The sequence below is a fragment of the Engystomops pustulosus genome, chromosome 5, assembly GCF_040894005.1.
Source record: "Engystomops pustulosus chromosome 5, aEngPut4.maternal, whole genome shotgun sequence".
NCBI lineage: Eukaryota > Metazoa > Chordata > Amphibia > Anura > Leptodactylidae > Engystomops > Engystomops pustulosus.
In genome coordinates this window covers 138,848,887-138,870,239 of record NC_092415.1, presented here as the reverse complement: position 1 = coordinate 138,870,239, position 21,353 = coordinate 138,848,887, and the positions used below count along the sequence as shown (strand labels likewise).

Sequence of the window (21,353 nt, the reverse complement as noted above, 5' to 3'; positions counted from 1 at the left end):
GGACCGCCTGTATACATATTTGTACATGCACATGTTTATCACACACATTTATACAGTCATGCACTTCATACACTTATACATACAGTATATACATTTTTAATCACACATACTGAATATACACATCTTGTACCCACATACTCGCATACAGTATTTACACATCAAATACACAAATAGTATATATACATCATATTACACATACTCAGGGCCGGATTAAAGGAGGGGCTCCTGGGGCTCTAGCCCCAGGGCCCCCACCACTTTCACTTTTTAAGGGGCCCCCACCAGTTTCTGAAAGCCAGCAACTCAGCTCAGCTGAGTAGCTGACTGTCTCCGTGTGTGAAGCGCAGCAGCCCGTGGCCGCCCGCATCGCACATAGGGGTCTAGGATATGAGCTGTGTCAGTGAGACACAGCTGCCATCGCTGGGGGAGTTCGACGATGCACTGTTTTGGCGGCAGAAGGTTGTGATGGGATGCTGGCAGCGAGTGATGATGTCATGCTGTCGGCGTCCGATCACTACATGCTGCTGCCAAAACAGTGCATCGGCGATCTCCCCCAGCGATGGCAACTGTGTCTTCAGTGGCCGGGGGCTGCCTGAAGAGCGAGGAAGAGCCTGCGTTGTGAGATCACTGGAAGGGAAGGTGAGGTAAGCAAGAAGTTTATTATTTTGTGGCCATTTTCTACAGGGGTCTGGCGGCTAAATTCTGCTGGGGGCTGTATACTACAGGGGGCTGGTAGGTTATATACTTCCAAAAACATTGTTGGAAGGGCCCCCACCAATTTGCGCCCAGGGGCCCCCACCATCCTTAATCCGGCCCTCCACATACTGTATATACACACACCATATATACACATCTCTAGATAATGAACACACATGCATACAATATATATGCACCATATACACTCCAAATACTCCCATAATGCAAATGTACATATAGAGAATAAAACATAACATATAGAATATAGATACATTCATAGAGTATATACACTACATGCGTTTATACACTCATACAGAAATATGTATATACTCACCGTTCCATTAGAAAAAAGACAAAAGGAAGTGTGTATAAGGGCCAAAACTATATACAGAACATATTTATTTATATCATAGCAAAGTACCAAACAAGACACAATTTAAAAACATCTAAAAAGTACACCAGTATATGTTACAAAGGCCATTGTATGAGACCATGATAAGTCGATACATCACATTGCATCAATAAAGACAAATGCCCCATGAATAAAAAGTGAGTGTCCAGGGAGGTGCTAAAAAGTCACCACACATGAATACATGGAAATGATGGCACAGCCTCCAGAAATCTAACACTCCGTATCAATCTATAGTTACCACACCAAGATTGTCAGCGAGGCACAGACAGGCTAAATATATGAAAGGTAATGTGTAGGAATGCTCACCGTCTGGCAGATTTCTAATCCCAGTAGTTGCCAAATACATGGGGAAAGTAGAGATGGAAGATCCTTAGACCTGGTGTTTTTCTGTCCCTTCTTCCTCCCCCGACATTTCTTATCAGAGTTGCGGGCTCCGACGACACACTTGCTAATTTGTGTCGCATGGAAGCCAATCCCAGCTCACACACTTATTAAATACCTGTGCAAGCCATTTTAGACCTGACCAAAAGTGCACACGTGACCCTTAGTAAATGAGCCCCATTATGCTACACAATGTGCACCATAATATGTGTATGATGGTGCATGTCCTTCATTCTTCAGTGTAACAGGTCGAGTAGTGGGGCCCTCTGATACAATGGGCCCCATAGTGACTGCTGTGGCTGCTAACACTTATGCCCATGGCTCAGCCGCTCCCCCTGCTGTGAGTAACCGCTGTCTCATTCAAACGAAGGACTTTTACAACAGTAACTCATAGTAATTGGAGTGGCTGTGTTTAGTGGAAAGATCTTAAAACACCATTGTACCACAGTACTCCAAATGCAGCTGCAATCCTGGAATATACATTTTCACAGTCCTGCTGCTGCAAAGAACATAAAGGTATTGTTACACAGATCACCAGGGCCAATACCTAACACTGTCTACAATGCACTGTAAGGTCAAACATGATATGGACTTATTCCCTTTATTCCCTTTTGGCCACCTTAAACTACTATAACTCCTATAAAAGGACCACTAATAAAGTTTGCCTTAGAAAATTGAGTTTTAACGACTCCTACAACAAAAGCAAATTAAGGTAGAAGATGTTCATTTGATCTTTCTGTAGTGAAGAGAAGTGTCCTTTCTCCGATCTTGGTAGCTTCTCCTTCTAGAGTTGACTGACATATCTGAAGCCTCCAGTATCCATTACATCCCATATGGTACCAGTGATGCCTCCACCTACGAGCGATAGACATAAAGGTTGCTCAACGTTGCCTGCTGAGTGCCCAATGGACAGATCGAAAGTCATCAGGAGTTTCCACAAGATACTATTGAAAGGAATGTTTTATAATAACTGGCACATACAGATATATATGCATCCTATTCAGCTTTATAGCAATTTAAGGTGCAAAACATGGACAACAGGTTCTTCTTAAATATAATTCAGGAAAGGACATTTCCTCATATTTTCTCTTTGTGTTGTATTTTTGAGCCCTCCATGTAAATGTAGTGTTATAGAAATCTTGCATTCTTCTTCGATAAGAGAGATAAATAAAAAATAATAGAAGCTTTGATCCAATTCTTTTTAAATTCTATGCATATAATAAATTGCTCCTACTGTAATGGAGATACTGGATTTGGAGACAACAGACAGGACAGTGAATCCTAAATCCAAACCCCTAACAGCCCTGCCTACTTACCTGTGTGTATTCTAGGCAATACGAGACAACCACAAAGACCATCCCTGCGCCAAAGGGAAGTACATAATCATATACACAGAAGTATAGTAATAGCAGGCAAAGCAAAGACAAGAGAAATTGTAAGAAAAGTTTAACAGCAATCAGGGTAGCTCACCCCATGGCTGCCAGTTAAAAATCCCTTCCAACCAAAATTAACAGATATTATAGTCAAGTATTAGCCAACAGGTCCCTCCTTATGTAATTATAACATTTATTTTTGACATGAGGCATCTGGAACAAATGCAGTTAATTGTGTTATGTAGTGTGGCTGGGCTGCATGTGATTATGGTAGTTTTCCATAATGTACCTGCCCATTATTTGTGAGGCAATAGTAAGTACCGTCCAGTGAGACAGCAGTAAAAGATAAAAAGAAAACCAAGTACAGGTGCCACATATAAAGAATTGGCAGAGCCCATCATTTTCAGGGCATGAAAATGGACTTGATTTAAATTGGAAACACATCATTTTGCGCTTCACTTGCCTATTAGGAAGAGGCAGATGTACTATCATTGGTGAGAGACACTTTGTTTCTCTCTTGGGAACAAAACATCTTAAAATCCAGCCTACATGACCCTTCTGAAAGGGAGTCTACCATCTTACATTTAAATAGAAACAGCAGGCAAATCATAAGGTTTCCAGTCATAACTTGCCTATTTACCAGTAAATCATTTTGATATTTCCAGTCAATCTTGAGTATAGGAATATTGTTGGGTTGCAAGAGACCTATGCACCAACCAGTCTTAGCCACACCACAAGCATGATAATTTGCAATCATATTAAGACTGAACTTTTTACTAAAGTGTCACTTTACTGGGAAGCAGAAAACATATCTAGTTCCCAATACACACTACCCTGCTACTAATGTTCACTAATTTGGGAACATATATAGAGTCCCTTTAACCTTGAAAGCACTGGGCTTGGTCAACAGTGATTTAATATGTAAGGTCACCTTAAAAGGAATCTTCCAGTTCCCAAATCAACCACAAGTCAAGAAAATAAAGCTAAAAGTGAGAATTTCGTCTTTTAGAATATGCAATATAAATTTGGTTGGAAATTTTTTTTTGTTAGAATAGAATAGAATCAATTTGGATTGTTATTCCAATTCTGCAGGAAAGAAGATAACAATCTGATCATTGGGTCTAACCCAGTGGTTCTCAACTTTCCTAATGCTGTGACCCCACAATACAGTTCATCATGCTGTGGTGACCCCAAACCATGCAACTCGCAGTAAAAACACAGTAAAATTGCAGCTCTGATGGCTGTAGGTGACCCCCGGTTTTGGTCGTTCGACCCCCGCTGGGGTCCCGACCCACAGGTTGAGAACCACTGGTCTAACCAATGGGTCCATGCTGATCACTCCATTCAGTATTGTAGGAGTGACAGAAATTGCTGAGCACATCACTCTGCTATCCACTGCACTGGTAGTTTAAATTGGTTTCTGATGTCAAAGGCTGTCAAAGTATTGTGTTAGATTTACATATTTGGGTATAAACATTTAGTAATAGGCAATTTTATGGGTTTCCACTTAGCTTTATATAGAGCATTGTCATGGATGATTTCACATCCTGTTGTTGTCAATATACTTACGCACTTTTTGCATACACTATTGTAATATCTTGTGCACTTCTTGGCACATGCTATAAACCAGTTAGACAACTTTTGTATGTGACACAAATCTAATGAAAGAGCTTGAATGTGCTTGAGTTTGGCATGGAATTTAAAGGTAATCCATCATCAAAATCAGGTATGATAAGCCAGGGGCGCTTACTCATAGAGGCAGGCACAGTGACTGTGGTAATCTTCTTTTTACCACAATCAGTGTTGCTGATTTATCATGCTTGATTTTGATGATAGATTTCCATTAAGTAGGTTTTCCTATCTACAGGATGGGCCTAACTTGCTGATTGGTGGGAATCTCAGTGAAGAGACCCCCACAGATCACAAGATCAAGGGGTCTGATGGGGTCTGAGGTACCTCTGTCGAACCCCTTGTTGCTCCCCGAGATGAGTGGAGTAGACGGCCAGGCACGTCCGTTCTGCTCCATACATCTCTATGGAGCTAACAGACATTGCCGAGCACCCCCCTCCCCATCTGAATCCCGTTCTCGTGATCAGCAATTTAGGCCATAGTATGTGGATAGGGCCTAACTTGTTTGGTGGGAAAACCCCTTTAAGAAACAAAAGCTGTAAAATGGTTAAACTGTTGGTTGCATAATATATTTTTTATTTTACTTTCTAAACACTTGAGGGCTGCCCCCTTGAGAAGTTTTTCTGGTCAATATGATATGGTCAACATATGTTTGTAACTTGAAGGTTATTTATAGGCCTTGTTGGTCAAACTGGGGAAAACTCAGGCAAGTCTGAAACGTGAAAAAAAAAAAAAGTCTTAAAGCCTTAATGAATGTAAGGGAAGGTGATTTTTGGCAGAAATAACACCGGAAGTCTGGCCAAAGTGGCTTATTGAATTCCCCTTTTGTGTTTTTTTATATACTGGTAGTATGATGTTCATCTCCTTCTGCTAACAATTTTGTGATGTGACTTTGCCTTGAAATAGTTGTCAGATAATCAGTGAACATAACAATCTTCACTTTACCAAGATTCAAACACTAGAGAGAAACACCCATGCCCAGTCATCTTACCACAGTGTTGCCATCACACAGGAGGGTTGGGAACACCCCACTTTCAGTATAAGCAAGTAAGAGTTGCCATGCTTAAAATAAAAGTTATGTAACCAGATCAATATCAGTTGTGTACGGATATAATCTGTAATCTGTTTGTACAGTGAAAACAATCATTGGTAAGATAAGTAATGGGTTGTTCCCAATAATGCCATGGGTTAGCCCTATGCATTGAGTTATAGATGATCCTTATACAGGTGTCTTGACATATCCCCTGCACATAAATGGCAGATATTCATGCCATTCTCAGGTATCTACTGTGCATCCGGTTTACTATAAGGTTACGGTAAGACATTACAGACACAAAGCCCAACAAACCTTTCAGCCAGGAATTATTGTCAGTTCATACAGGAATCAGCATTTCCATGTGATACAATTTCAGTAGTTTCAAAACATGTCACACGTGATTAACCAGAGTACTACACAATTCCTTACAGCAGCACAATCCATGAACAACACACCATGCAGTGCAACCAACAACCGTACAGTTTCAGAAATATTAAAATTATGGTGACTGGTGATCATATTTACAGTTATAGTTTAAGTCACTTATATAACATATATGAATTGACTCTTGATGGAACTCATTCTATGCTCTGCACTTCCCTTGTATGATGTTGTGTTTAGTAATGGATTGGGGAGAAAACCTTGATCATAACTAGCTGCTCTTAATTGAGATACAAGGCTTTAACAAGCAATATGTCAAGGGCCATTGTCACAATACTCTATGGAGAATCTTTAACTCTAAATTGTTTTCCATGTAACATTATCATCTAATATTCCTAGAGAAAATGAGTTGGAAAATCGTATGAAGTGCAATAGAATTATAATAATTAGAATTAAACAAATTACTCATACACTGTTACATAAGAGTTCTGCTACCGCCTGAGGATGAGGAGGGATACATCATTTAAAAGTAGATATTAATGAGTAACTATCTGACACAACTGCTCAGAGGACTTTGACTTTCCCAGCACAACAGACTGCTGAAATGTCATGCGTTGTACGGTGGCAGCCCGCACAGGACTATGTCTACTCAGATTCTGCCTGGCCAGGACTATCTGCAGCTAAAAAACTTTCTTTATCACTGGGAGACTTGACTAAGGAAACAAAGAAGAGTCGTGACATAGGGGTTACACTGGGAACCTATATTGTCACGCCCAGGTATTAACCGTATAGTTTATATGTATATATGTTTATGTATATATAAGTTTATTTTTTTCCATACATTGCCTGAAAACTATTGTATTAATACATCTTAAAGAATATTGACCAAGGTTCCATCCTCTGTTTTATTGCTTAAAATGCAGCACCGTTTTGCTTCTGTTCATTTCACCAGCATTATGATTGTCCATTTAATTTAATGGCTAATCTGGTAAATATTTTCATGTTAAACATACTGTAGCCCTTTTCCGTCTTTACATAGGTAAAATTCTCAATAACTGAGCTGCAGATGTTAGCACATCATCTTAAAGCTGATGTAGGATCTCAAGAGTCCTCAATAGATTGTTTTATTATCTTCTTAAATAGTTTGCAAGGAATATTCTATAACTGACACCTAGCATGGATGCACTGTACACCTGGTGGTCACTGGAGAGACAACTATCGGGCACTCAGAAACTATCTAACAATAATAAGTACAGTGGCACAAAAGTACAAGACATTTAGTGGAGTGACAAGATATTCTTCCCTGAGCCGCTTAGCATTTTATTCATATATTTTTGAGGAGTTCCCAAGTTCAGTCTATGTAAGACGGGTCTAATTGGTAAGAAATCTGTGTAATTGAGACCAAACTGATTCCATTTAAACCACACACCAATATTGTGGATTATTTTATATCTTGTACTGATTGAGGCTATTGTTTTTCATGGACAAAAGTAGCTTTCTTTTTGGAAGAAAAAAAACACAAAGGCTTTCTTAAACATGTGCAGTTAATATGTCAACATTATAAAACACATGTCTGCAGTACCACCACCACCTGTACTTTTGTATAGTCCCATTTGACCCTAATGTAAATTTTAGCTTTCAGTGTCCAGTGAATGATGTAATAGTGTATATTACCATCTTATGATATAAATGTGCATTGTGAAAATGTATTGAGTCTATTAACCCCTTAGCGCTCTGCGCCGTACAAGTACTGCGCTTTCTTCCACTATTGGAGCTGAGCCAATGCTGGTTCGGCTCTGCAGCGGAGCCGATCCAGCATAGTTATTCAATAAGAAAAATACACTAATAAATCAATCAATAAAAATGGCCATAAACCCCAAAACATATATAGAGATATATAATGCACAAAAAAATTAAAATCATACCACAAACCCCACATATAAAAATTTATGATTTTTACCTGTTTAATCCCACCAAAAAATGCAATAAAAAGTGATCAAAAAATCATATGTACTCCAGAATAATACTTTTGCAAACCACTATGTCCCGCAAAAAAAAAAAGCCATCAACCAGCTCTGTAACCAAAAAAGTAAAAATGTTATGCCACTTGGATGACGGCAATGCAAAAATGATAGATTTTTCCCTACATTAGGGTTTTATTTGGCAAATTTAGTAAAACATAAGTAAAAATATTCATGCATGGTATCCCTTTAATTGTGTCGACCTATAAAATAAAAGATAAGATGATTATTAGGCTATACGGTGAACACCAAAAAAAAAAAAAAAAAAGGAACAAAATCCAGCACAGAACTCATTCCTATCTACTCTTGAATTAATAAAATTTTATAGCCTGCAGGGCGCTCCTTCCCTTCCAAATCTCGCTGTGTGCCCATAAAATAAGTAACTGCCACACGTGGGGTGGTCTCTGTACTCGGGAGAAATTGTGTAACAAATTTTAAGATGGGTTTTCTCTTTTTATCCTTTGGAAATGTGTAAGTTTTAGGGCTAAATGAACGTATAACTGACAAATTTTGACCATTCTATATTATACCTTCATTTTGATTTAATTACTATTACTATGAAGATCTCAAGGGGTTAACAATCTTCCTAAAAGCTGTTTCTGATAGTTTGAGGGGTGCAGATTTGAAAATGGGTTGATTATATAGGGGGTTTTAATGCTAAATATTTAACATTTCATTCAAAACAGCATTTATCAAAAAATAGTCAATTCTGAAAATACGGAAAATCGATATTCGACTTGTGAGCCGCTTGACATCAAAATAAATTATCCAGACATTTCAAAAATTATGAAAATGTAAAGTAGACATATGGGAAAATGTTATTCAGCAACTTATTTAGGTGGTAAATATATCTGCCTGAAAACACATCATTTTTTCTTTTTTTTTTTGTAAATAAACAAAACTTATCAGCCAACATTTACCACTAAAATGAAGTACGACATGTGGGGGGAAAAAAAAAACTAATTTCAGAATCGCTTTAATAAGTAACAGTATTCAAAAGTTATAACCATATAAAGCGACGCACGTTTGAATACAAAAAATGGGGCTGAGCCTTAGCTATAATGACTTGAGATAAATTGAAGTTTAGTTTCTATTTGGCTGTATAACTAATTAAAGGAAATAAAAAGTATTTTTTATGTCATCAAAAAAAGTATTTTTCAGTGGTGACAGGTTCCAAAAGTGCATGTAATTCTCAATACAAATCATGTTATGTTTAGTCCTTAAATTGTTTTACTTCTTTCCAATCTTTTAGTTTATATTACCTGGCTCCCTTGCCGGAATCCCATGCTGAGTCCTAGGGGAAAGCACATTTCAAGTCTAAATGGTCCTCTTCTCACATCCCTCCTCTCTTCAGCATTGCTCCTCACTACTCTTCATATCAGCCGCTCCCACATCTCCTCCTTCCCCTGCAGACGACCATTTAGATTTGAAGTCCGCTCCCTACCACGGGATTCGCCACAGGAATTTGGAAGGGAGCCAATCAGGTAAGATAAATTAAAGGATTGTAAAAGAGTAAAACAATTTAAGGACTTATCAAAACATTATTTAACCCCTTAACGACGCAGGGTATTTTTGCTCATTTCTCGCTCTCCATCTTCAAAAATCCATAACTTTTTCATTTTTCCATGTACAGAGCTGTGTGAGGGCTTATTTTGTGCGTAACAAATTTTACTTTCCTGTTATGTTATTTATTATTCCCTGCCATGTAGTAAGAAGCTGGAAAAAAATTCCAAATGTGGAAAAATTAAAGGCAATTAAAATTGTAGGCTCAGTTTTTACGACTTTCACTCTGCGCTCCAAATAACACCTCTACTTTATTTGGTTTGGTGCGATGTTGGTGATACCAAATTTATACAGGTTTTATTAATACATTTTTAAAAATTAAACGAATGTGTACGAAAAAGGGAAAAATTTGCCATGTTCTGAAGCTAATAACTTTTTCATACTTTGGGGTACAGAGCTGTGTTAAGGAGTCATTTTATGCAAAATGAGCCGACGTTTTCATTGCTACCATTTTGAGGACTGTGCAACATTTTGATAATTTTTTATTACATTTTTTATGTCATGCAAAAGGTGTAAAAGTCAAACGAAGACTCGAGGCTGTCATGGCAACCGATGAGCCATGTTTTCAGTGCCGCTGGCGACTTTGCCAGCGGCATAGAAAAGGTTAACGCCCGAGTGCGGGCAAGCACCGACCGCGGGTGTTAGCAATGGGTCTTTGCTGCGATATGCAGCAAAGCCCATCTCTGTATGAAGAGGGCTCAGCCCGTGAGACCTCTTTATACACCCTTCATAGCTCTGTGGCTGATATATCCGTCACGGAGCATGAAGGGGTTAAGTTGAGCATAACATGCCCTTTTGGAACCCGAAATCACTGATAAATGCCCTTCGTGATGAAAGGTTCTCTTTACGTCACTCACAGGACTGCACATACATTTTTTTTTAATGAAAATCAGCTTTATTAAGAGCAAGAAATTAACATTTACACTTAATGGTAACCTTAATGTGTATCATCCCCTCTAAGTTATCACCATTGTCCTCAACTCGTATCCTCCCCACAGTGCCCTTCAGACTTTCCGTGTTGTACCATGTGGTGTATTGAAACTGTACAGGCAGTCCCCTACTTAAGAACACCCGACTTACAGATGACCCCTAGTTACAAACGGACCTCTGTTAATTGGTGATTTACTGTACTTTAGCCCTAGGCTACAATAATCAGCTATAACAGTTATTAAAGGTGTCTGCAACTAAGCTTTATTGTTAATCCTGGTTCTGATGACAATTCAACATTTTTAAAATCCACCTGTCACAGATACCTAAAAAAATTGGCTGGGGTTAAAATTGTAAAGTATACAGTTCCGACTTACATACAAATTCAACTTAAGAACAAACCTACACAACCTATCTTGTACGTAACCCGGGGACTGCCTGTATATCATTCTGCTGTAAGATGTGCTATTATAAATTTTTTCCATTTCTTATTATTATTCTAAATTATGATGTTCTAGTGCAGTGATGGCTAACCTATGGCACTGGTGCCAGAGGTGGCACTCAGAGCCCTTTCTGTGGGCACTCAGGCCATCACCAGAGATGAGTCCAGGCATCTTCCTGCAGTCCCAGACAGCCCAGGACTTGCTGTGCACAGAGCTATTTTAAAGTGACAGCTCTACCTGGGACTATTTTCTGCTTTATTGGTGTCCTCAGGTGCTGGTATGAATGAAAACTGTGACAGAGAAGGGAGTATAAATCACAAATGAAATTTCTGTGTTGGCACTTTGCGATATATAAGTGGGTCTTTGTTGTAGTTTGGGCACTCGGCCTCTAAAAGGTTTGCCATCACTGTTCTAGTGTCTCTCTGCCTCAATAGATAAAGCTTCACCAGTGTTAACTTATTATATAGAGGGGACTGATGATTCCAGCCAGTGGGCGAGGAAGCATCCTTTTGCTACATTTAACAAGACATATGTTAATGATACTTTCTGTTCCCTGTCTGACTCATTTGTCATTAGTGTGAAAACATGAAATAAGACAGAGGTGTCTCTCGTGATTATCTCCAGGAGATGGTAATCCACAGTTTACAGTAAAAGCATTAAAGGATTGTTTAAGGATCCAAGTATGAAATATAAAATTTTGAGGCACTGATACAATGTTCTGATCAAAATGTGCTATATGAATCGGCCATTTATTTTGCTGGATCCAAAATAAACAGCAGGGCATCATGTGGAAAGCATGCCATGGAAGGAGGGAGTGGGGAGGAGTATAATGCTGAAACAAAATTATGAATATTTCCCGCTATATTAAACTTGTCTAGGCCATCGCCATGAACATTAACAACACTTTTTCAGCATCTAATGAAATATTCTGGACTACTCAAAATCTAAGGTACATTTCCTGGACACAACCGTGTACATTATGGACAACAGCATACAAACTACAATTTATCAGAAACCTACAGGCCGTCCAGCGTACCTAAAGTGGAACAGTTTTCATTCAAAACATATCAAGAAATCTATTGTCTACAGCCAAGCTCTGAGATACATCCGGATCTGCTCAGAGAGTGAGGATAGAGAACAACACCTTCTATCACTAAGAAGAACATTCTTACAACAGGGATATCACCCCCTGCTTATAGATACACAAAGCTACAAGGGTTCCAAGGAGCAGCCTGCTGGAATACCAACAGAAAGAGGACAAGTGTAGAGTACCCCTGGTGGTCATGTACAACCCCCAAATGAAGATTTTGAAGAAAATTGCAGCAGATCTCCAAGCAATTCTTCATAAGGACAACAGGCTAAAGGACACATTCCCGGACCTACCCCTCCTTGCCTACAAACAGCCACCAAACATGAGTAATTTCCTGGTAAGAAGTGCCCTCTCACCACCAACACAGACGGGCACTTTTCCCTGCCACAACAAAAGGTACAAGACTTGTGCCCATGTTCTATCATCAAGCACAGCCCACATCCCCAACACACAACAGGAGTATAAAATCCCAGGCACATTCTCCTGTAAATCCTCCTATGTTGTGTACATGATACTTTGCATGAGGTGTCGCAAAAATACCGTATATACTTGAGTATAAGCCGAGCCAAGTATAAGTCGAGGCCCCTAATTTTACCACAAAAACCTGGTAAAACCTATACTTTTTTTTACTAGAGTGTAAGCCGAGTTTGGGTTTTCAGCACATTTTTTTGTGCTGAAAAACTAGGCTTATACTCAAGTATTTATGGTAATATATACATTGGGGAGACTCAACAAAAACTTCAGAGCAGGGTGAATTCTCACAGACCCACCATAAGTAAGGGGATGGACACACCTGTGGGAAAACACTTTTCTGGACCAGGCCACAGCGAGAAGTATTTAACCCCATAACGCTCTGGGGGTTTTTGCATTTTGCAGAAAACCCCCACCGCTAATAACCGCGGTCAGTGCTTGCACCGATCGCGGCTATTAACCCTGTCATTGCCGCCGGCGCGCGGCCGCCGCCATCTTTATTACGATCGCCGCGCCCCCGAACGTCATCAGGGGGCCGGCGATCGGTTACCATGGTAGCCTCGGGTCTTCTTTTGACACGAGGCTACATGGCTTCTGGAGATTCGTTACAATGAGCCAGTGGCTCATTGTAATGAATGACCTGCAAAAATGCCATATATTGCAATACAGAAGTATTGCAGTATATGGTAGGAGCGATCTGACCATCTAGGGTTAATGTACCCTAGATGGTCTAAGAAATAGTGGAAAAAAAAGAAAAAAAAAAGTTTAAAAAATAAAAAAAATTAATAAAATATTAAAAATTCTAATCACCCCCCTTTCCCTAGAACTAATATAAAACATAATAAACAGTAAAAATCACAAACATATTAGGTATCGCTGCATCCCAAAATGCCAGACCTATCAAAATATAAAAACGGTTACGGCCGGCGGTGACCTCCGAGACGGGAAATGGCGCCCAAATGTCCGTAATGCGACTTTTACACCTTTTTACATCACATAAAAAATTAAATAAAAAAATTATCAAAATGTCGCACAGACCTCAAAATGGTAGCAATGAAAACGTCGCCTCATTTCGCAAAAAATGACACCTCACACATCTCCGTGCACCAAAGTATGAAAAAGTTATTAGCTTCAGAAGATGGAAAAATTTTTTTTCCTTTTTTGTACACATTCGTTTAATTTTTGAAAATGTATTAAAACACAATAATATAAATTATATAAATTTGATATCACCGCAATCGCACCGAACCAAATAATAAAGCTGAGGTGTTATTTTGAGTGCACAGTCAAAGTCGAAAAAACTGAGCCCACAAGAACGTGGCGGGTTTTTTTTTCAATTTTTCCACATTTGGAATTTTTTTTCAACTTCGCAGTACACGGCATGTTAAAATAAATAACATTACGGGAAAGTAAAATTTGTTACGCACAAAATAAGCCCTCACACAGGTCTGTACACGTAAAAATGAAAAAGTTATGGATTTTTGAAGTTGGAGAGCGAGAAATGAGCGGAAAAACCCTGCGTCCTTAAGGGGTTAAAGGTCCTAATACTGAAAGGTGACTTTAAGGACAACAGAAAAAGGAAAACCTGGGAGTTCAAACTGATGATGACCTTCCAGTCACTGACACAAGACCTCAATATTGCACCTGGGTTTATGGCTCATTACATGGACTCACTTCAATCCCCACAAGAGACTAACTCCAGACCCCTGCCATCATAGGCCACCCCCTTCCCCATCACCCCCCCTCCCCATCACCCTTCCTCCCCATCACCCTACTCCGGTTTTATTTCCCCAGCTTATCTTAATTGAGTCTCACCATATGTACTAATTATCTTATTGTAACATCCATCAAATCTTGTGTTTTTCTCTCAGTGCTTCATTTGTATCCATGCCTGAAGAAGGGGCCTATGTGCCCTGAAAGATTGCACCAAATATAATTTTTCTGGTTAGCCAATAAAGGTATCGTTCCTTAAGCACTTTTGTAGTTTTTACATCAGATTTTTTCCTGGCTAACACGGTACGTCAACAATTTTCTCAAAATACCACACTCCCGAAAATGTTATGGATAGATAATCTTCAGAAGTGTTCTCCAGCACTGCATTCACTTGTAGTCCCTGGATTTGTCATGGTTTCTAGTAGGACACTAATGCATCCACTATCCAGTCTGAGATCCTAATTGCACAGGGGCAAGCATATAGTACAGATCACACAGCAAAAAAACAGGATTCAGCAAAAAAATAAATAGGATAAAATGTGAAAAAATATCTATATACAAACATATATTATATGTGGGGGTTTAGCTCACCAGTATATACTGTTTAAGCATAGACACAGTTGAAGGTGAAAAAGTAAAATGAGATTTATTGTCTCTTTAAGCAAAATAAACACGCTTTCTTCAGCTTATAAACAGTCCTTTCTTCAGGTATAACAAACTCAAATGGAACTATCTCACCAGGGCAGCAGTATAGCACTCCCAGGAACTCTGAGACAGCTTTCCTCCCACAGCACATGGAGGACACCAGCTTCTTCCCACTCATACACAGCTCCTCTCACCTGAGCAGCAAAACCTGGGCTGGAGTAAGGGAGCGTCCTCCCCACCCAGACTCTTTGGTCACTCCATAAAAACCCAGACCCGAACTACAGCAGGAAAAACTTCTCAGTAACATAACATTACTGGCAACAGCTACTGGGTTTTTACATCATCAAGGCCAGGTACCTTGGTGACACATTCCTGTCATCAACAATTTCACTACTTGTCCTCTTACAATATTTACACACACACTCGCATATGTACGAATACACACAACTCGTATGCATATACACTCACCGGCCACTTTATTAGGTACACCATGCTAGTAACGGGTTGGACCCCCTTTTGCCTTCAGAACTGCCTCAATTCTTCGTGGCATAGATTCAACAAGGTGCTGGAAGCATTCCTCAGAGATTTTGGTCCATATTGACATGATGGCATTTTAACTCCCCCAGGGCGCAGACATTTTGTAGCTTAAGGCCCCTTCCACACTCGCGTTGCATTTCACGTCAGAGTTTGATCAGGGTGCGATCAGTTTTTGGTCAGTGAAAAGCGCGCATTTTGCATCAGAGTGCAATCAGTTTTCAGTCAGAGTTTGTTCAGTGTCTCAGTTTTTCACGCGCGTTTTTGATGCAATTTCAATGCAATTTCAATGCGTTTTTCACGCGCAGAAAACGCGCTTGAAATGGACTCAGGACTGAGCTCTATCTTTTCTATGGCAATGGATGCGTGAAAAACGCATTGCACTTGCATTGCACTTGCAAGTGTCTCAGAGTGCAATGCGTTTTTGATGCATCTCCATAGACTTGTATGGTGCGTTTTTCACGCGCGTGACTTGCAAAAGTAGAGCATGTCGAGATTTAAACGCGTGTTAAAAAAAACGCGCATGTGTGCGTGAAAAAAAATGCAAGTCTGAAAAGACCCATTGATTACAATGGGTCAGAGTGCAATGCAAGTTCTGCGCGTCAAAAGCACGCGCAGAAAACGCGTGTGAAAAACGCAAGTGTGAAAGGGGCCTAAGGCTCAGCCCCATTTTTTGGATTCTGACTTGTGTCACTTTATATGATTGAATTACAGTTTGACAAGATAAGCAAACGAATGTACCTTTATGTTTTGCACCTAGAACTGTTTGTTTAGTGGGTTTAATTGTATTAATATCTGCTCGAATCATTCAATCTGCCAGATTTAACTTTTCTATTTGCAAAATGCGCACGTTCTTTAAATAAAACACCATATTGTGGTTCAAAACGGAGTAAATTCCATTGTTTTAAAATTGTTTTTTTAAATCATTGTAGCATGACGATCATGAAGATCAAATAGATATGAATAGACTTTTGTTATATCTCTATTTGTAGAATAATTTTTAACTTCCCTTAAATCGCGCCAATCTTTAGTTTTTATTTCATCACCTAGTTTTTCAAGTTGGTCCTTTTTATATCCTTTTTCTACAAATTTTTCTATAATAAGATTTTTTATTTTTTTCATATTCATTAGATTAATCTCTACCTTAATTAGAACCTCCCATGCACGTATCCAGGACTTCTCCTGAGTTGCTCCAATTCTCTGGAATGCCCTCTCTGGGCAAGGCTCTCACTCCTATTGTTCCATATGACTGTTTGTTCTTTTTAATGTAATATTATATTTGTATATATCCCCTCTGATTTGTAATGCTCTTCGGAATTTGATGGCGCTAAATAAATAAAGATTATTATTATTACTATTCATTATCAGTATTACATATACAGTGTGCTGTAATGAGTTGGTCTTCTGGCACTCCAACATACACTCACCGGCCACTTTATTAGGTACACCATGCTAGTAACGGGTTGGACCCCCTTTTGCCTTCAGAACTGCCTCAATTCTTCGTGGCATAGATTCAACAAGGTGCTGGAAGTATTCCTCAGAGATTTTGGTCCATATTGACATGATGGCATCACACAGTTGCCGCAGATTTGTCGGCTGCACATCCATGATGCGAATCTCCCGTTCCACCACATCCCAAAGATGCTCTATTGGATTGAGATCTGGTGACTGTGGAGGCCATTTGAGTACAGTGAACTCATTGTCATGTTCAAGAAACCAGTCTGAGATGATTCCAGCTTTATGACATGGCGCATTATACTGCTGAAAGTAGCCATCAGATGTTGGGTACATTGTGGTCATAAAGGGATGGACATGGTCATCAACAATACTCAGGTAGGCTGTGGCATTGCAACGATGCTCAATTGGTACCAAGGGGCCCAAAGAGTGCCAAGAAAATATTCCCCACACCATGACACCACCACCACCAGCCTGAGCCGTTTATACAAGGCAGAATGGATCCATGCTTTCATGTTGTTGATGCCAAATTCTGACCCTACCATCCGAATGTCGCAGCAGAAATCGAGACTCATCAGACCAGGCAACGTTTTTCCAATCTTCTACTGTCCAATTTCGATGAGCTTGTGCAAATTGTAGCCTCAGTTTCCTGTTCTTAGCTGAAAGGAGTGGCACCCGGTGTGGTCTTCTGCTGCTGTAGCCCATCTGCCTCAAAGTTCGACGTACTGTGCGTTCAGAGATGCTCTTCTGCCTACCTTGGTTGTAACGGGTGGCGATTTGAGTCACTGTTGCCTTTCTATCAGCTTGAACCAGTCTGCCCATTCTCCTCTGACCTCTGGCATCAACAAGGCATTTCCGCCCACAGAACTGCCGCTCACTGGATGTTTTTTCTTTTTCGGACCATTCTCTGTAAACCCTAGAGATGGTTGTGCGTGAAAATCCCAGTAGATCAGCAGTTTCTGCAATAGTCAGACCAGCCCTTCTGGCACCAACAACCATGCCACGTTCAAAGGCACTCAAATCACCTTTCTTCCCCATATGATGCTCGGTTTGAACTGCAGGAGATTGTCTTGACCATGTCTACATGCCTAAATGCACTGAGTTGCCGCCATGTGATTGGCTGATTAGAAATTAAGTGTTAACGAGCAGTTGGACAGGTGTACTTAATAAAGTGGCCGGTGAGTGTATAATATGACTGGAGCTCATTATGGATTTTGGAAGCCTTTTTTCTGTTGCTGTTTTATAAATGGCTAATCCGTATGCAATATGCAGCGTGTGCAAATAGGTTATGTATGTTTTTTTATGCCAGTTACTAATATTTTATTGTAGGCTTTATATAAAAAAAAAAGAAAGAAAAATGTAGGGATATATAGAGGTTTAACCTAAAAGAATGCTTGAAAGGATATTTCATACCCTAACTGAGGGTGCTGGTAGTTTAATAGTGTAATTGCTGGTGACAGTGTCTCCGTTAGTATACAGATGTTGCCAGACTTAACATAAATTTGGTAACACTCTGCACCAGGATATCACCAAACAAAAGCCATATAAAGCAATGGAAAAAGTCAAGTTGAGATTGGCCAAGTTAACTGTTAAGTTAAATTTGGCTACAAATGTAATTTATCTCTTGCAAATAGATTCTGCTGCACTAACGAAAATACATAACAAAGTATAAAACACACTTTTATTTTTTGTTTTCTAGTAAAAAAATAAAAGCTCGTGCTCCTCCACCACCAATACAGTCTGCTTCCAAACCACGAATGGAGCACATGTCATCTTCCGAATCTGAGGGAACAGGAAAGCAAAATTCAGAAGAGTCTAAAGAAAATGTTCTGCATAGGAAGGTGGATCTCACAATATTTTTACCAGATGGTGATGAAAAACCTGTCACTGTGGATGGCAGGTAAGTAAAATTGAGATGTTTAGAATTGTTTTTAATCTCAGTCTCAGATTCAGTAAAATTTGATGGTAGGAATAGGACTTTAAGTGCTAATCACCTGATCTAAGCTGGGGGTATTACAAGTTTGAATGATCTCTTGTAGTTAGTTGGGTCCATTGGAGGGTCCATGTGTTCTTCCTTACCCTTTTTTTTGGCTGGACATATCCTGATATGCATTTTCTTCCAGGTGATATTTTGTGACAATATTGTGTCACTGGGTGATATGATGTATTTGTATTTTTGCCACTACTCACTAGTTGTGTTGTGAGTTGCCGTATTTTGAGAATATTGTTATCATGTCATAATAATGTATTAAATTATATCAATATGAAATTGAACTCAGGAATGTGTTGTTATAGACATCCATGACCATCCATGTTCACTGGTACAAAATGTTGCGTTACAGTGTTTCAGTTTCTTAAGTCTTGCCACTCTGTAATACTGAGATTAATGTTATTTTGCAAAAAATATTTTTTTTAAAATAAAATAGATGAAATATAGCTTACCAACATAAGTATGCATGAAATGAAACACAAAAGTAGTAACATGGTTTTGGAGGTCAATAAACAAGACAATGAGACCTAATCAAGGAAGACGTTACTGGTGGTTCCAGTGGTCAGTGGCCAGTGGTGAGATCACCAGTGCTTTAATATTGAAAGGTTGGCTTTGTCAGCATGTGGGAGAACACCTTCAAAGAAAATCTTCCATCAAAATCAAGTATCTTAAACCAGGGATACTTACTTATAGATCCAAGCAATTTGACTGTGGTAATCTTTTTTGTTATTTAGGTCGTCCTTCCTTCTAAAATCAACTTTTATAATGATGCTATAACAACCAGGAGCTCCACCATGCTGAAGCTTCCCATGATGTTACAATGTGCAAGTAGCACTCCCCTCCCCAATGTGTGCTTGAACTTCCTGTGCAGCAATGAGATTAGATCAGGCATAGTGATGGTGGCGGGGGGTGCTGAGGTAGTAGAGGGGGGAGGGTGATACACTCCTGTACAGCTGCAGCATAGAGGGACTATGTTATCATCCTCAGAAACCCTTCTGGCTCATTGGCATAATTTTACCCCCTTATGAAGGATCGTGCAATTTACAGTTTTTTTCACTTCCTGCATTCCAAAAGCCTAAACCTTTTTATTTTTCTATTTACAGAGATGTACTAGGGTTTGTTTTTTTGCGGGACAAATTGTACCGTATATACTCTAGTATAAGCCGACCCAAGTATAAGCTGAGACCCCTAATTTTAACACAAAAAACTGAAAAAACCTATTGACTTGAGTATAAGCCAAGGGTAGGTAATGCATTTGTCACAGCCTCCCTAGTATATAGCCTGCCAGCCCCCTGTAGTATATAGCCTGCCAGGCCCTGTAGTATATAGCCTGCCAGCCCCCTGTAGTATATAGCCTGCCAGTCCCCTGTAGTATATAGCCTCCATCCCACTGTAGTACATAGCCAGCCAGTCCCTCTAGTATACAGTCTGCCAGCTCCTGTAGTATATAGCCTGCCAGCACCCTAGTATATAGCCTGCAGCACCCCTGCAGTGGGGTTATTAGAATATTTCCTTTTTTTTCTTTTTAATAATATAATATGTATGTTATAGGAAATATAATAATATTTTTTAATTATAATTATAATTTATTTTTTTATCAACTACTATTATTTTGTGAATATACAGTTTTCTTTTTTATAACAGCCTGCCTCTGAAAGGCTGTGATAAGAGTCTTACTTGGCAGCCATAAAAGCCTCCCAGAGGCTTCCAGCTGTCGTGACAACCAATTAGCGACCGCTGATGATGTCACGGAGAGAGTGCCGTTTGGCAGCAATATGGCAGCGCCCATATGAAGTTTCTGTTCAGGTGAAATTATAGCCTTTGACCATGGTAACTAATAGGTTAAAGGGGTTTTCCCACAAACTAAAGTTAAGCAATATACACGGGATAGGGCCTAACTTGCTGATCAGTGGGGTCTTAGAGCTGAGACCACACAGATTGCGAAAATGAGGGGTCTGTTCAGACTAATGGAGCAGACGGCCATGCATGACCATTCTGCTCCATTAATCTCTATGGAGCTGACGGAGATCGCCTAGCGTGGCGTGTTTCCCTGCCGATTGGCACTAGCTTCAAAAAGATGGCACCGCCATCCATCACCATGACAGCCTTGGGTCTTCCGAAGACCCGAGGCTGGTTCGTGTTAACCCTTTCATTACAATGTGCTATCAGCACATTGTAATGAATGAGGAGGAAAATCCCCATATACTGCCATACTGTCTGATCGATCAGACAACCTAGGGTTGAAGTACCCTAGGGAGTCTGAAAAATAGTAAAAATAAAAATGATTTAAAAAAGTTAAAAAAAAAATATTAGAATAAAAAAACATAAAAAATTCAAATCACCCCCCTTTCCCTAGAACTGATATAAATATAAATAAACAGTAAAAATTATAAACACATTAGGTATCGATGCATCTGAAAAGGCCCGATCTATAAAAATATAATAAGCTTTTTTCACTGCGTTTAACCCCGTACCGGAAAATAGTGCCCAAAGTTGAAAATGGTACTTAAAATATAAATTCTATAAAAAGTGATCAAAAGGTCGTACTGTCCTAAAAATGATAACATTGTAAATGTCATCAAAAGTCGCAAAAAAC

General features: G+C 39.5%; 1 protein-coding gene across 5 annotated transcripts in view; it reads left to right on the top strand.

The window, feature by feature from the left end:
* Positions 1-21,353, top strand: part of COBL (cordon-bleu WH2 repeat protein) — a 331,678-nt gene that overhangs the window by 68,301 nt on the left and 242,024 nt on the right. For 2 of the 5 annotated variants that reach the window (XM_072153169.1, XM_072153165.1), the window contains exons 1-2: positions 6,462-6,682; positions 18,467-18,667. In XM_072153169.1, the coding sequence (XP_072009270.1) occupies positions 6,510-6,682; positions 18,467-18,667 (374 nt within the window). In that variant the 5' untranslated portion in view covers positions 6,462-6,509. Of the gene's footprint in view, positions 1-6,460; positions 6,683-18,466; positions 18,668-21,353 lie in introns of those variants that run through there. The other 3 variants (XM_072153167.1, XM_072153168.1, XM_072153170.1) reach the window with 2 other exon arrangements.